Source organism: Saccopteryx bilineata, chromosome 5, assembly GCF_036850765.1.
Source record: "Saccopteryx bilineata isolate mSacBil1 chromosome 5, mSacBil1_pri_phased_curated, whole genome shotgun sequence".
Taxonomy (NCBI): domain Eukaryota; kingdom Metazoa; phylum Chordata; class Mammalia; order Chiroptera; family Emballonuridae; genus Saccopteryx; species Saccopteryx bilineata.
The window spans coordinates 65,203,964-65,219,650 of record NC_089494.1 but is presented as its reverse complement, the minus strand read 5'-3'; the positions used below and the strand labels follow the sequence as shown (position 1 = coordinate 65,219,650).

The 15,687-nt window shown below is 38.2% G+C and overlaps 1 protein-coding gene across 1 annotated transcript in view; it reads right to left on the bottom strand.

Annotated features, from left to right (window-relative positions):
- TLK1 (tousled like kinase 1) overlaps positions 1-15,687 on the bottom strand; it is a 159,468-nt gene that overhangs the window by 29,330 nt on the left and 114,451 nt on the right. Inside the window, exon 12 of the mRNA XM_066278681.1 lies at positions 5,887-5,953. Coding sequence (XP_066134778.1) covers positions 5,887-5,953 — 67 coding nt within the window. The remainder of the gene's footprint in view (positions 1-5,886; positions 5,954-15,687) is intronic.

Below are 15,687 nucleotides of genomic sequence, written 5' to 3'. Positions count from 1 at the left end.
AAACAAATACTGGGAGTTTTTCTATCTACAGCTAGTTCACACACTCTCTCAGCAGTCATCTTCTCTGGAATACTACTCATTTTTAAATGGGGAGGAGTATTAAGAACGAAATACAAGTTTAGAATTCCAACTCTTCTTGGCACTTTCTTGCCCACACATGCCAATAAGTCAGGAACCTCATAACATTCTTCATGGGCTTAACCATGACTTGTCCTAGTATACAGCATTTCTATACTTCCACTAAAAACTACTGCCTACACAAGTAGCATCTTGTGTTATGTTCTAGAGAAACATAATGTACAATGTGCTTATGGCTGTAACTGACAGAAGAATTCCCAAAGGATTTCTTCTGTCATGGTTGTGACTATAAAGGTATACACAAAGATTTAGAGATTAAGCCCTCTGGAGTTATGTTATTGATTGTTATTTTCATGTTTTAATTCAAACCTAAAGTGACAAGAATTGTCATAACTTATTCTTTATGGTCATACTTTGGAACTGATAAAGAAGACAGTGGTATTCTAGAAAGAAAGACCAAAGGATATCAAACTTAAAGAATATTTGGGGGTTAATTCACCTAAAACCAATGCCCTGTATTCTCCACTGTTCAAAAGGCTGTAGACAATCCATTGTCTTCCATTTCAACTAGTTGCATGGTCCACTGTGAAGGAGTGAGAAAAGAGCTGTGTGCTTGTTCTTGACCTGTAAAGATTTCATCATGGAAGATTAATACTGATGCTGCTGCTGCCTGTTACTGGTTGTTTCTCTTTGCAGGTGCCAATATCGGTCAGAGAACAGGATTTCAGTGGCAGAGTTGTTGCTATACTGTTATCTCTTCAGAACGGAGGCACAAGGAGAGATGAATGCCACATCGCAAGGAGCAAAGGAGAGAGAGAGAAAGAAATGGTGTCAGGTGGCATGTTGGATGCGATTTTTGTTTTAGTAGAGATTGAGATGACTGCAAATTGTTTAGCTGATTTCTTCGGTCTGCAAAGACACATTTGTGTTGGTGCTGATGACTCTTATCCTGTTTCAATTACAAATTGTTTTTTTTTTTTTTCAAAAAATTTCTGGCACTTATATTCAGGGTTTATAAATCTCTCTCTCTCTCTCTCTTTCTCACATACACCCCCCCAAACATATACATTAAAGCCAATTCCTATTAAACTATTTAATATTCCCTACTGAGGTGTCAAATCTGCTATATGCATTCTCTCCCACTAATCAACATTTAAAATCTAGATGATGACAAAAGTTAACTAGAAAAGAAAGGGCAGCACAGATCCACATACTGTTCACATCACACACTTGAATGAATAGCAATGGTAAGACTTGGTTACTGGTCCTAATAACTTTTAAGATTCTTATTTTTTCATCATTTTGAGGTATTATGATTGGTAACTAGTATCTTTAAAATAATATGACTACAGAGGGAACCTATAAGTAAGATGATATTTTAGGGATTAAAACTTATTTGTGTTAATTTAGTGAAAAGCCTTGGAAAGCCCACTGACACAGTTTTTTGAAAGCCACACTAATCTGAAAGACATATAACCAGGCAGAACTCCTTAGATCAAAAAGATAACTTGCTTTCCCGTAACTAGAATTAAAATAGGATCAAGCATAGAAGCTAAATGGTATATGGTTTGTTAATTTCCTTAAATGCACAGAGTCTAAGTGTGGCACAGGATCAACAGGACAGTTAGCAGTTCTGCCATACAGGAACTTTTGGAAGATAGGAAATTACTCCCATTGCAACTGTAACTTTTGATAAGTGGTAACTGGGGAAGTGTGTACATAATTATTAGTAGCACAAGAATTATTTTTTAAAATATTTTTGGCCTGACCTGTGGTGGCACAGTGGATAAAGCATCAACTGGAATGCTGAGGTCAGCAGTTCAAAACCCCAGGCTTGACTGGTCAAGGCACAAACGAGAAGCAACTAAGAATTGATGCTTCCTGCTCCCCCCTGCCTTTCTCTCTCTCTTCCCTCTCTAAAATGAATAAAGAAAATCTTAAAAAAAAGTTTTGGAATAATTTGTGTGGTCGTTATATTTTTCTTACATCGTTTTTTTCCTGTTCTACTGTACTAAATCTAAAAGGTTATATTAGAACGTGCACACTTTTTTTTTTACAAAAAATGATGTTTTCTGTTGACCATTAAAAAGAAATTCAAAGTGAAGAGTAAATACTAGCTATTAATAATACTAATGAAACATTCTGGCTGACACAAAAGTCACTTACAGAATACCAAAGGAAAGTATTATGTGAGAGAAAAAGAGTTTATGTGTTTATGAAAAACTAAACTGCTCTTCTTTGCAATGAAAATGAAATAGCATGTTTCTAAAAGAAAAAAAAAGGCAAACACTCCCACTACTCTGGCTTTGCTGGTTATTAGTTATATTAATTTAGACAAAGCACACACAAATCTTGGCATTCAAAGGTTAACATTAATGGTCACTCTAGAAGGGTTAAACTTAAATACAATATCATGTAACTCTCCTGAAATGAGAAGTTGAAGCATGCCTGTATCAGGCACAGTGTGAAAATAAGTCACTTAGTGAGTGAGTGAACAATGGTTTCATAAACTGGTAACAATAAACATAAAAAATTCTTGATATATTAAAACAAAGATGATGCTGCACAATGATCTTCCTAATCTCAGAAGACAAAACTAATAGGCTGTAACTAAGTTTAAATTTACTATTGGGTGGTAATCAGAAATACCTATTTATTTTAGCAAGACTTACTTTTGGAGGTTTCTGCTTAATTCTCATTCATTATTCTATCACACTAAGGTGTTTAAATTTATATTTCTAAAGCTGCAGAATAGCACAGAATGTGAACCAAACTTTACAATTTACTCAGTGATCAATACCTTTACATTTCAGTTTACTTATTTATGATTACCTTTATGAAAATACAATGCACATCATAAATTATTCATTTCAACACAACATCCTTCTAGTTTCCTATGTCCAAATGGCATGAGCTTCCTCAAAGGAGGATATTTTCTCCTTCTGTGACAATAAATTTAATGCTTAACCATAATTCTGTTTAACTCTGAGAGTGTTTATTAAAGGGAATGTGAGAGCAAGATTCACCCTAGCTAAAGCAAGAGTATGCCAGGCTCCAAATCTAAACCCTAGGCTAACACACCACAGGTTAATTCCCATGCAGGTTACATGGACATCAATATTCACAGAGCAGATTCAACCTATGGTAGAAGCTATAGTTACAAGTTGAGATATAGTTCATGCCAGCTTAATAAACCCAGGAACATAGGGAGCTGATAAGATAGACGATAACATGGTTTAAGTCAAGCTTGTTCTCTGTTAAAAGTGTCCAATCAACCTCTTTTGTAGAAAACAAAAAGACCTATTTTATTGACTTACTTTTCAACTGTGATTTGGAATGCCAAATAACTTATTTTTTAAACATGTAACTTAATGCTTTTATTTTTTAATTATATGACTAAAAAATTAATACCCAGTGGTAAGCTGGCTACTTTTATGTTCTAGCATGACACTACCTCATCTATTTTGTTCTCTGTATTACCAGAAACTTTCTATATAATGCATTCAATTTTTCTCACCCTAAATAATCTCTCAGAAGAAAATATGAGAATTTAAGACATGAGAGTATATTTCAGCATTATTAGTTCATACAATCTCCCAAAATATCCCATGATGGAGGTCAAGGAAAAGTAATGTTGTTAACTGGTTAAGAAGAAGATAAAATTAGAAATCTAAAACTACTCAGTAAATTTGATAAAAGCTGGAAAAAAAAATTATGGAGGGTATAATTATTAGAAACAATGAGTAAATACAAAAAATGAAGAAGTCAAACTCTGGGAAAGGGAACAACACATAGAAGAAAGGTGTAGTATTCTAGAACAGTTTACAACTGTACATATTATCTGGATGTTTATGTATACCTTGCTTCAGAAAACAGAATTGAGAAAAACTGAGTATTTTTGAAAAGTAACAAGAAAGCTTTAAAATCAACCAACCACCAACCAAGAAAAACAAAAACAAACCCACTTCTAAAGCCTTTTAAGAAGTGATTTTTTTCTAATACAAATAACTAATTCCTAATTTAACTGTTTTATAATTTCAGATTTTATATAACAGGTTTTTATAAAATAAGATGTAAAATCTCATTAGAAAAAGTAATATTTACTGTTATATGTGAGTATAAAAACCCTCCAGTTAAAGCTCTAAGTATATACGTAGTGCCCCACTGCCATGAAAAGCTGGTTAGAAAATAACTGATTAATCTTTATATGGGACATTCAGCATAGGTCTCTACGAATTCATTATCAAAGTAGCATAAGTGGGCACTCAAATACTTGAAATCATTCTGTACTACAAAATCCCCTCTTCTGTTGTCACATTACACTCCATCCTCACAGAGAACAGACTGAAGTTGTCTACTGTACCTCAAAGAGCAGGAGAAACAGTCAATAATTACAATACAACAGAATAGCTGAAAAAGACCAGAATAAATTTACTGTTCAAGTAGTTGAGGTAGAAACTTTTCTGAGCAGAAGCACGGACAGATAGGGCATCATAAAAAATGCTAATGCAAATTATTTATATGCACATTTTATAACTTTCTTCTGTTCCCTGTGATTAAACAGCAGGGGTCTGAAGCATGTTGATAGCATTGCAAAAACAACATAGTATATAGTGTGACATGACAGTAGATGCTACAAGAATGAGTCTTTCTCTCTCCTACCCTAGGGAGATGACTTTAGAGATACTACCTTCAATTAGCTCACTAACTCAATTTTAGCTATTATTCAGCCTATTAAAAAACTTCTCAGGCCTGAACTAGCGGTGGCACAGTGGATAGAGTGTTGGCCTGGGACACAGAGGACCCAGGTTGGAAACCTAGAGGTCACCAGTTTGAGGGTGGGGTCAACTGGTTTGAACAAGGCTCACCACCTTGAGCCCAAGGTCGCTGGCTTAAGCAAGGGGTCACTCAGTCTGCTGTAGACCCCCAGTCAAGGCACATATGAGAAAGCAATCAATGAACAACTAAGGTGCCACAACAAAGAATTGATGCTTTTCATCTCTCTCCCTTCCCGTCTGTCTGTCCCCATCTGTCTCCCTTCCTGTCTGTCTCTCTCACTTAAAAAAACAAAAAACTTTCAGTAATCCAACAAGCAGAAAATATAATAAAAAAAATTGGGTCAAAGAAAAGGAATTTTACACCTGTCAGTTAAATTGAGTGGGAAAATCTATTATTATTTCTTTGAAATGGTTTGAACTAAAAATATCAACTGTAAAAAAAAATGAACTGATTAGAATTTCAGTTTATAGAAAAACAAGCACAAAGCTATACATTACCAAATTTTACTATAATAACATATGGCAACATTTTTCTAAATATCACTTTATATTATTACTGATAACTAGGCTTTTCTAAATTTGCCAATGTACATATTTTAACTAAAACATTTAATCAAGCATTCCACAGTTAAGCTAAAAACTCACTTTATTATTAACTTAAAATTATTTCAACTTATTATAAAATGACCATAAACAATATGAAATTTTACACTACATTTTAAAAGTGAAGCATTTTTTACAAAAAGATAGCAATTAAACAGATAATGTTAAGACACCCAAGGTCTGGGCAGGAATTGCTACTTCACCACAGGGACATGGTGTTATCAGCATCTCAATGTTTCTAAGTTGACACAAGGTAAAAAAATGCAAATTTAGTGCCATTCTTTTTTTTTTTTTTCCTGCCTGAAAGTTTTTAATTTGGGGACTTTTAAAAGTTTTTATTCAATAAGAGACTTAAACACAGTTCTCTACAACCTCAGTTTTCTACAACCTCTGGTAACAAGCAATATCCAACATATGCTTCACATACCTTTTTGAGATGTCCTAGTCTAAGTTTGAAAATTTCTTCCTGTTCATGATATTCTGCCAATGTCAACCTGTCAAAAATAAAAATGGTTCTAGATATTAAGAATAATACTATTTCTTATTAACAACCAGCCCATGTAAAATGAATCATATGGAAATAATAAAATGTTGACAACTTTCTGCCCAAAATATATAAGGCAGATGTCCTTTCAGATATTCTTCAGAACACATCTAATACTTACAGATAGAACAATTAATATATACATATTCACTAACTTCTCTGTTTTTTTTTTTTTTGTTTTTTTTTTACAGAGACAGAGAGAGAGTCAGAGAGAGGGATAGATAGGGACAGACAGACAGGAACAGAGAGAGATGAGAAGCATCAATCATTCGTTTTTCGTTGCGACACCTTAGTTGTTCATTGATCGCTTTTTCATATGTGCCTTGACCGTGGGGCTACAGCAGACCAAGTAAACCCTTGCTCAAGCCAGCAACCTTGGGTCCAAGCTGGTGAGCTTTGCTCAGACCAGATGAACCCGTGCTCAAGCTGGCGACCTCGGGGTCTCGAACCTAGGTCCTCCACATCCCAGTCTGATGCTCTATCCACTGCGCCACCGCCTGGTCAGGCCTAACTTCTCTGGTTTTGAAGCATTAATAAGCAAATTCTACAGCCAGTACTCAATCAGGCTATTAACTTTCTAGGGCAGTGATTCTTATCCCTTTATGATTGAAGACACCTAAAAATAATTTAAAGGAATTTATAAATAATCTCTCCAGAAATTTTCATATATACTTTATTTTGGGGTTTAAAGATCTCAATTTAAGAATTCCTATCCCAGGGTCTTTTCTCATCAAATAGAATGCAAATCCTGAAAAAGCAAGAGACACTTCTTACATTTCCCTTATAAGGAAATAGTTTGACATATATTATTAGTTTTTAGACCTCTCTGTGTCTATTTCCATTAATAGAAAATGTTTTTAGACAAAATGTAAAATATTTCGATAACATGAATTGGAGACAATCTTCTTTAAAGAAACACAATTTTATTGTATACAGTGAAAAGAGGTGCGTGAGGATAATGTTAATTTTAAAGACTTTTAATTTCCATAGCAATTATTTTTAGGATAATCCCTAGGATATATCAATGTGTTAAATTACACAGCAAAGGAAAGAGGTAGCAGGTGGAATTAAGACTGCTAATCAGCTGAGTTACTCAGAATTACCCTTGTGTGCCCACTGTAATTACCAGTCTTCAAGTGAGGAAAAGAGCAGACTTGTCCGAATCAGAGTGAGGTGACATGAGCAAGACTGGACCTGTGACTGCTGTCTTGCAGAGGGAAGGGGGTCAAGAACAAAGGAATGTGGGCAGCTTTTAGAAGCTGGAAAAGGCAAGCGAGTAAAGGCCACAGAGAATAAAACCGCTTAAGGCCAGCTTGATTAGACCAATGAGAACCACTCTGGTATTGTAATTACCAAAACTGTAAGATTATCAATTGTATTATCTAAGTCACTAAAATTTGTGGTAATTTGTTAGAGTAGCAATAAAAAACTACTACAAATGTTGGTACTTGGAAGTGGAATATTCCTGCAACAGATACCTAAAAATGGAAGTGGCTTTGGCATTGGACAGTGGGCAAGAGGCTAGAAGAATTTTGAGAAACATGATTTTAAAAATGCTTCGACTGCCTTTAACAGACCGCTAGCAGAAATATAGATGTTAATAACTCTGCTACTAAGGGCTCAAGAAATTTGGAAGCCCAGTAGGAAGAACACACACTTTAGAGAACACCTAAATTGTCAAGAACAGACTGCTGGCAGAATTTAGATAGTAGAGGTGCTGCTGGTGAGAACTCAGAAGAAAATGAGGAACACATTATTAAAAATTGAGGAATGGGGATCCTTGTTGTAATAAAGGGAACCTTAGCAAAACTGTAACCTGTAGTTATACAGAAGGCCAAAATTATGAGAAATAAACATGAGTATTTAGCTTAAGAGATTTCCAGAGGGTCCATGATGGAAGCAAAGTAGCTGGATATTACACTCACCTCCTTCTAGGACTAAACTGGAGTTACAACAAAATTGTAGAAGAATCATTTTAAATAATCAACTGAAGACTAGCTAAAGAGAGTCTTATAAGCAAATATGTACAGAAGCAGCCACATCGAGACCGGTGAAAAGTGTGGAGATATGAGAATGGCTGGCCCTGCTCCCAGGAGCAGCGGCTGAGATTCTGGAGGGGTACCTCAGCTGCACAGAGCTTCCTCCTGAAAAGGGCTGGGTGGTCTCAGTCACAGCTGGGATCCCTAGCTCAGAGAATCAGAGCCAGGAAGAGATGCCCATATAACATCTGGCTATGAAAATCAGTGGGGATTTTGTTTGCCAGGGAAAGAGAGAAGTCTGCTAGAGACACAGGAGTCTTCTTAAAAGGCCAATATACAAAATCTTGATCGCAGTCACTCATCCTGGGCTCCAATGGACGGTGAAGCGGAATAGAGTCGCATGAGGGGAGTCTGGGGTTTTTAGCTTTGGGGAGAGAGCTGAGGGGACAGCCGTCAAAATCCCTGGGCTAAGTCCCTCTCCAATACAGCAGACACCATCTTTCTTGGATGGAGCAGTCCCCTTCATACAGCATCAGCCTAGAATAGAGGAATGCGATAGCCCTCTCCCCCACTCTCACTTGACCCACTCTGTGGAGCTTACACTCTACTGAGGAGTAAGCTGCCATGGCCAAGTGCAGGTCTGAATAGATGCAGGGGTTCTCAGTGACTAAGTTGTGTGACTTTGGAGTGGGTGTCATTCCCCCCCATTTTCCTATGAACCAGACTGGTGTCTGCCCCTTACAGGAGATCTGTGTGGGCTCCTGGTGACTCCACCCTATTGAGGTCTGGGCAGAATCTACGACAAACTGAACTGTGTGGCTCTGAAGCAGAGGTCACTTTCCCCATCTCCCCCCAAACCTGATCAACCCCTCCCCCTCATGGGAGAACCACTAGCCCCATCATCCCAACTCTCAGAGACCCTGCCCTACTGAGATTAGGCACATGGCAGAATCTGAGATAGACTGAGTTGTGTGGCTCTGGATTGGGGGACATTTTCCCTTTGCATGCTGAATCCATGCTGAGCCCTCTCTTCAAATGTCCAAACCTTAATTTGTTTGGGCCTGTGAAACTGCTGGGCTCACCTTGACAACTCCCTGAGACCCTGCTCTACCACAAAGGTATGTGATCACTCAGCAGGAGGCAGCTAAGCTTGGTATACCCTGGGACATGTGCCAAGTGGCCTCAGACCCAGCACTGTACCAAGTTTGAACCTGCATCAATCTGATGAACACCACTCACCCCTACCAGGTGACTCACTGAAAACCTATCTACCTCATGCAACTCAAGTACTGCCAGAGGCTCTTTCAGTGACTGAGCCTAACAGGGAGCTGGCAAGAGGAGGTAGGCAGAGGCCAATTTTAGGGTGCCTTGGGACTTCTGCTGACCCTCCCTGGGCCTGGTGCTGAAAAACACCCGACCCTGGTGTACAGCTTGGTCCTCTCCATGCACACTCAGGCCCAGCAGAGGCAGCCACCAACTGTGGATCACTTTGTAGGTCGAACCAGGTTGCTCCGGGCCAATCACAGGCAGCATCTAACATTTGGCCTACACCAGAGTCCCTCCCAAAAGGCCCCAGAACCAAGTCAGTGACCAAGTTGAGAGATCATCAGAGCAGGACTCAATAAGCTTCACAAACGGCATTTCCAAAGGGAGATCTTGGCAGGCACCAGAGGGGAATTCCACTTTGTGTGGTCAGTGCCTGCACAGCAACTCGTCCACTGTGGTCAGAATTGATCCTCACAGTCAGCCAGCCTGAGGGTCACTCCATGCACTAACAGGCCAATAGCAATGAAGACTCATATTACAACAGGAGAGCCCAAACAAGCCACAAGGGATCATTCTTGGAGCATCCAGCTCAGTTAATGAAGGAAACTGCGCCACTGGGTCCCACAGGACACCTACTAATAAGGTCACCTCACAAAGATAGGAATCACAGCAAATCTACCTAACACATAGAAACAAACACAAAGAGGCAGCCAAAATGGGAAGACAAAAAACAAATGCCCCAAATAAAAGACCAGGAGAAATATCCAGAAAAAGAGCTAAATAAAACGGAGGCAAGCAATTTATCAGGTATAGATAAGAGTTAAAAGAAATGGTTGTAAAGATGTTCAAGAAACTTAATGAGAACCACAACAACATGAAAAAATACATAGAAACCATAAAAAGGAGCCAATCAGTAATGAAGAATACAGTATCTGAAACAAAAAAAATACACTTAACAGGAATAAATAGTAGGCTGAATGAAGAGGATCAAATCAGCAATTTGGAAGACATGGAAACAGAAAATCCCCAATAAGAGCAGCAAAAACAAACAAATAAGTTTTTTAAATGATGATAGTTAAAGGGACTTTTGGGACAACATAAAGTGTAAAAGAAATTGCATCGTAGGTGTATAAGAAGAGAAAAAACAAGAAAGCCGATTTAAAAAAATGACTGAAAACATTCTTAACCTGGGAAGAAAAAAGACACAAGTCCAGGAAGTACAGAGTCCCAAAAAGATGAACCCAAATAGGCCTACAAGACACATTATAATTAAAATGGTAAGGATTAAAGACAGAGTGACTATTAAAAGCAGCAAGAGAAAGACAATTAGTTACCTACAAGGGAGCTCCCATAAGACTGTCAACTGATTTCACAACAGAAACATTCAGGCCAAAAGGGACTGACTGGCACGAAATATTCAAAGTGACAAAAAGCAATATCCTACAACCAAGACTATGTTACCCAGCAAAGCTATCATTTAAAAAAAAAAAAGAAAATCGAATATATATGGCAGATTAAGGAAGTTATCTACTGATATTTTGCTAAGAGTTTTAATCACAGATGAATGATGAATACTATCTAATATTCCTTATTTTGGCACCTGTTAAGATGATCATATTTTCTCTCTTTATGTGGAAAATTATATTGATATTTCTAATGTTAAACCAACCTCACATACCTAAAGTAAATCCAAATTGGTCTTGACAGATTATCATTTGTATATTATATTTTGGGTTACTAATATTTTAAGAATTTTGCATTTACCTTTTTTTTTTTTAATTAAATGAGAGGTGGGGAGAGACACTCCCGCAAGCACCCCAACTGGGGTCCACCCAGCAATCCCCCTACAGGGCAATGCTCTGCCCATCTGGGGCAATCTGTTGCTCAGCAACCAAGCTATTTTAGCACCTGACGGAAGGCCATGGAGCCATCCTCAGTGTCCAGGGCCAACTCAAACCCTTCGTGCCATGGCTGCAGGAGGGGGAGAGAGAGAGAGATGGAGAGAGAAAGAAAGAAGGGGGAAGGGTGGAGAAGCAGATGGTCGCTTCTCCTGTGTGCCCTGACCGGGAATCAAACCCGGGACTTCTACAAGCTGGCCAATGTCCTACCACTGAGCCAAATGGCCAGGGCCTATGTTTAATTTTTAAACTGTATATATTTATTTGAGAGAGAGAGAGAGAGAGAGAGAACTGATTTGTTTTTCCACTTATTCATGCATTCATTGGTTGATTCTTGTATGTGCCCTGACTGGGAATTGAACATACAATGTTGACATATGAGGACAACACTCTGACCCAGTGGTCCCCAACCTTTCTTGGGCCACGGACCGGTTTAACGTCAGGAAATATTTTCACGGACCGGCCTTTAGGGTGGGATGAATAAATGTATCACGAGACTGAGACAAGCATCAAGAGTGAGTCTTAGACGGATGTAACAGAGGGAATCTGGTCATTTTTAAAAAATAAAACATCGTTCAGACTTAAATATAAATAAAATGGAAATAATGTAAGTTATTTATTCTTTCTCTGTGGACCAGTACCGGTCTGCAGCCCGGGGGTTGGGGACCACTGCTCTAACCAACTGAGCTAGTTGGCCAGGGCCTGCATTTACATTTATAAGTGAGATTACCCTGTAACTTTTCTTCCTTGTACAGTCTTTGTTGATTTTGATACCAAGATTTTGTTAGCCTCATAAAATAAACTGGAAATGTTTCTGCCTTAGCTGTTCTTAAAAGAAGTTTTTAAAAGATTAATACTACTTCTTAATGATTTTAATTAAAGATTCAATTTCTTTAATAGTTACAGAGCTATTTGGGTTTCATTTCTTTCCATGTCAATTTTATTCAGTTGTATTTTTTTGGAAATTTATCCTTTTCACAAAAATTTCAAATTTAAGCCATTTACAATTCAGGGTGGGCAAAAATAGGTTTATAGGTGTGAGTACAAAAACAGTTTATTCTTTCATTAATTATTAATTATTGTATTATTTTCCATACGAATTGTAAATCTACTTTTGCCAACCCTTATACAGTGTGTCCGTAAAGTCATGGTGCACTTTTGACCGGTCACAGGAAAGCAACAAAAGACAATAGAAATGTGAAATTTGCACCAAATAAAAGAAAAACTCTCCCAGTTTCATACCTATTCAGTGCAGTTCGATGTGGGCTTACACACAGATTTTTTAGGGCTCCTTAGGTAGCTATCCCGTATAGCCTCTACAGACTCATCACTGACTGATGGCCTACCAGAACGAGGTTTCTCCACCAAACAGCCGGTTTCCTTCAACTGCTTATCCCACCAAGTAATGTTATTCCTATGTGGTGGCACTTCGTTATAAATGTGCCGATATTCACGTTGCACTTTGGTCACGGATTCAAATTTAGCAAGCCACAGAACACACTGAATTTTCCTCTGTACCATCCACATCTCGACTGGCATGGCCATGGGCTGCTCTGCTGTATACACGGTGTTACGTCATCATCTGCGCATGCGCACATGCTGCCACATCATCCTACAGAAACTGGGAGGGTTTTCCTTTTATTTGGTGCAGATTCACGTTTCTATCGTCTTTTGTTGCTTTCCTGTGACCGGTCAAAAGTGCACCATGACTTTACAGACACACTGTAGTTTGTTTTCCTTTAAATATCTGTAGTAATACTCCTATTTTCATTACTGATTCATGGTTGTCCTTTTTCTCCCTTCAATTTCATTAGTTGTTTTCTTTTTTCTTTTTTTTTAAATTTCTCTGAAGTTGGAAACAGGGAGGCAGTCAGACAGACTCCTGCATGCACCCGACCGGGATCCACCCAGCATGCCCACCAGGGGGCAATGCTCTGCCCATCTGGGGCGTTGCTCTGTTGCAACCAGAGCCATTCTAGCGCCTGAGGCAGAGGCCATAGAGCCATCCCCAGCGCCCGGGGAAACTTTGCTCCAATGGAGCCTTGGCTGCAGGAGAGGAAGGAGAGGGGGAGGGGTGGAGAAGCAGATGGGTGCTTCTCCTGTGTGCCTTGGCCAGGAATCAAACCTGGGACTCCTGCACGCCAGGCTGATGCTCTACTGCTGAGCCAACTGGCCAGGGCCTCTTTTTTTTTTTTTTTTTTTTTTTTTACAGAGACAGAGAGAGAGCGAGAGGGATAGACAGACAGGAACGGAGAGATGAGAAGCATCAATCATTAGTTTTTAGTTGCACATTGCAACACCTTAATTGTTCATTGATTGCCTTCTCATACATGCCTTCACCGCGGGCCTTCAGCAGACTGAGTAAACCCTTGCTCGAGCCAGTGACCTTGGGCTCAAGCTGGTGACCTCGGGGTCTTGAACCTGGGTCTTCCGCATCCCACGCTCGATCTACTGCACCACCGCCCGGTCAGGCTTTTTTTTTTTTAATTTTTTTATTTATTCATTTTAGAGAGGAGAGAGAAAGGGAGAGAGAGAGACAGAGAGAGAAGGTGGGGAAGAGCTGGAAGCATCAACTCCCATATGTTCCTTGACCAGGCAAGCCCCGGGTTTCGAACCGGTGACCTCAGCATTTCCAGGTCGACACTTTATCCGCTGTGCCACCACCGGTCAGGCCCTCTTTTTTTTTTAACACACATTTCCTTTTGGACACTGGCTGATTCTCTGCATTGTATATTTGCTTACTATATCATGATTGTTCTTATCTTTCCCTTCTCCTTTTGGCTAATTCTGCTGCTCATCTCCTAAATCTCCTAACTTAATGAAATAGATGCTTAGTTTGTTAAGTTTTGGTTTTTCTTCTTTTCATATATATATGGCTATAATATCCCTCTAGGTCAGTGGTTTTCTAACTCTTTTGTGGATCAGCACAAAATTTCTAGTGGACCGACACTAGTCTCTGGGCTGGCAATTGAAAAACACTGCTCTAGAATCTAGAATCTAGTCTCAAACTCGCGGCCCGCCGAACAATTTTGTGCAGCCTGCAGACTAATCCACGAAGTTCAAAATATTTTGGATAAAATTAAGTAAGCCTAGGGGCCTACTTGTATTTTTCATTTCTCTAGCATCCTAGCTAGATATTAGCTTAGTTAACAGCAGTTGTGATGCGAACTACAGTTTCTGGTCGTTTTGTGACACTGAGTAAACTGCATGTACGATTGTGCTTGTTGTATTGATTTTTTTTTTTGTTTTCAACTGCAGTGAGAAAAGTGTTGCGTAACAGTTGCCTTTTGTAGACCTAGAACGGCTGTGATCTTGCTCTGCGGCCCACATGCTGAGTTGAGTTTGAGACCCCTGCTCTAGATACTGTTTCAGATTTTCCTTAAAAATGTTGCTATGGTGTACTTCCATTGTCATTCACTTAAAAATATTTTCTCATTTCCTCTTTCATATGCTCTCTTTTGTTAACGACTTCCAGTTTAATTCCACTGTAGTCACAAAACACATTCTACTATATGATTCTAATCATTTAAGTTTCACCCATGAGCCTACCAAACACTTAAGGACAAAACAATCCATCTTTTACAAACATTTTCAATCCTTTGAAATTTGTTGAGACTTGTTTTGTGACAGTTGATTGTTATAAAAGTCCACACTTAAAAAGAACATATATATTCTACAGATGTTAGGACATGTATCCATTAGATGAAATTGTTCAATCCTACTGAAATTTTCTAGACCCATAGTGTTCGCTGTTTTGTATTGTTTTACTTTTATCTACATGTTCTATTACTAAAAAATGTGCATCTTGAAATCTCACATTATGATTTGTAGATCTGTCTATACCTCCTTAAAATACAGTCAATTTTTAATTTATCTTAAGGCTATGTTATTATGTGCATATGCATTTAGAATTATTATATGTCCCTGGTGATCTGAACCTCTTATTGTTATGGTATAACCACTTTATTTCTTATGAATATACAGATAACATCAAAACAATTTAAAATATATTTAACATGAAGTCAGAATCCTGATTAAAATGTATTAATAATGTACAATTAATGAAAGGATTGCTTAGATATTATCTATAGCTAATATTAGCTATGTAAACTATTTACTCTGAATAATAAAAGTATTTGTGACTAAAATGAGAAACTCCTGCCTTAAAAACTTGACTGAACCTTGCTGGTAGTTAAAAATTAGTTAAGAGATAGGAACCATGAATACACTTTACATGCATTACCACATATTACCCTTCAACACTATGCTATAGGCACTTTCATAAATGAGAAAATAAAGGCTCTAAGAGGTAAAACAGCTTACCAAAAATAACCTCAAAAGTCAAGTTTGGACTCCACATCTAACTATAAGGCTTAAAATTCTAATCGCTACATAGTAGTAACTTCACTTTCTATATTAATTTCTTCATAGAAAAATAACTAAAGATTCATGATCTATCTCTATTCTAATTATACTAGGTATTCTGCACACAAAGCAAAGCCTACTTTCCACTCAACAATGATTCTAAGGAGTTTTCAGAA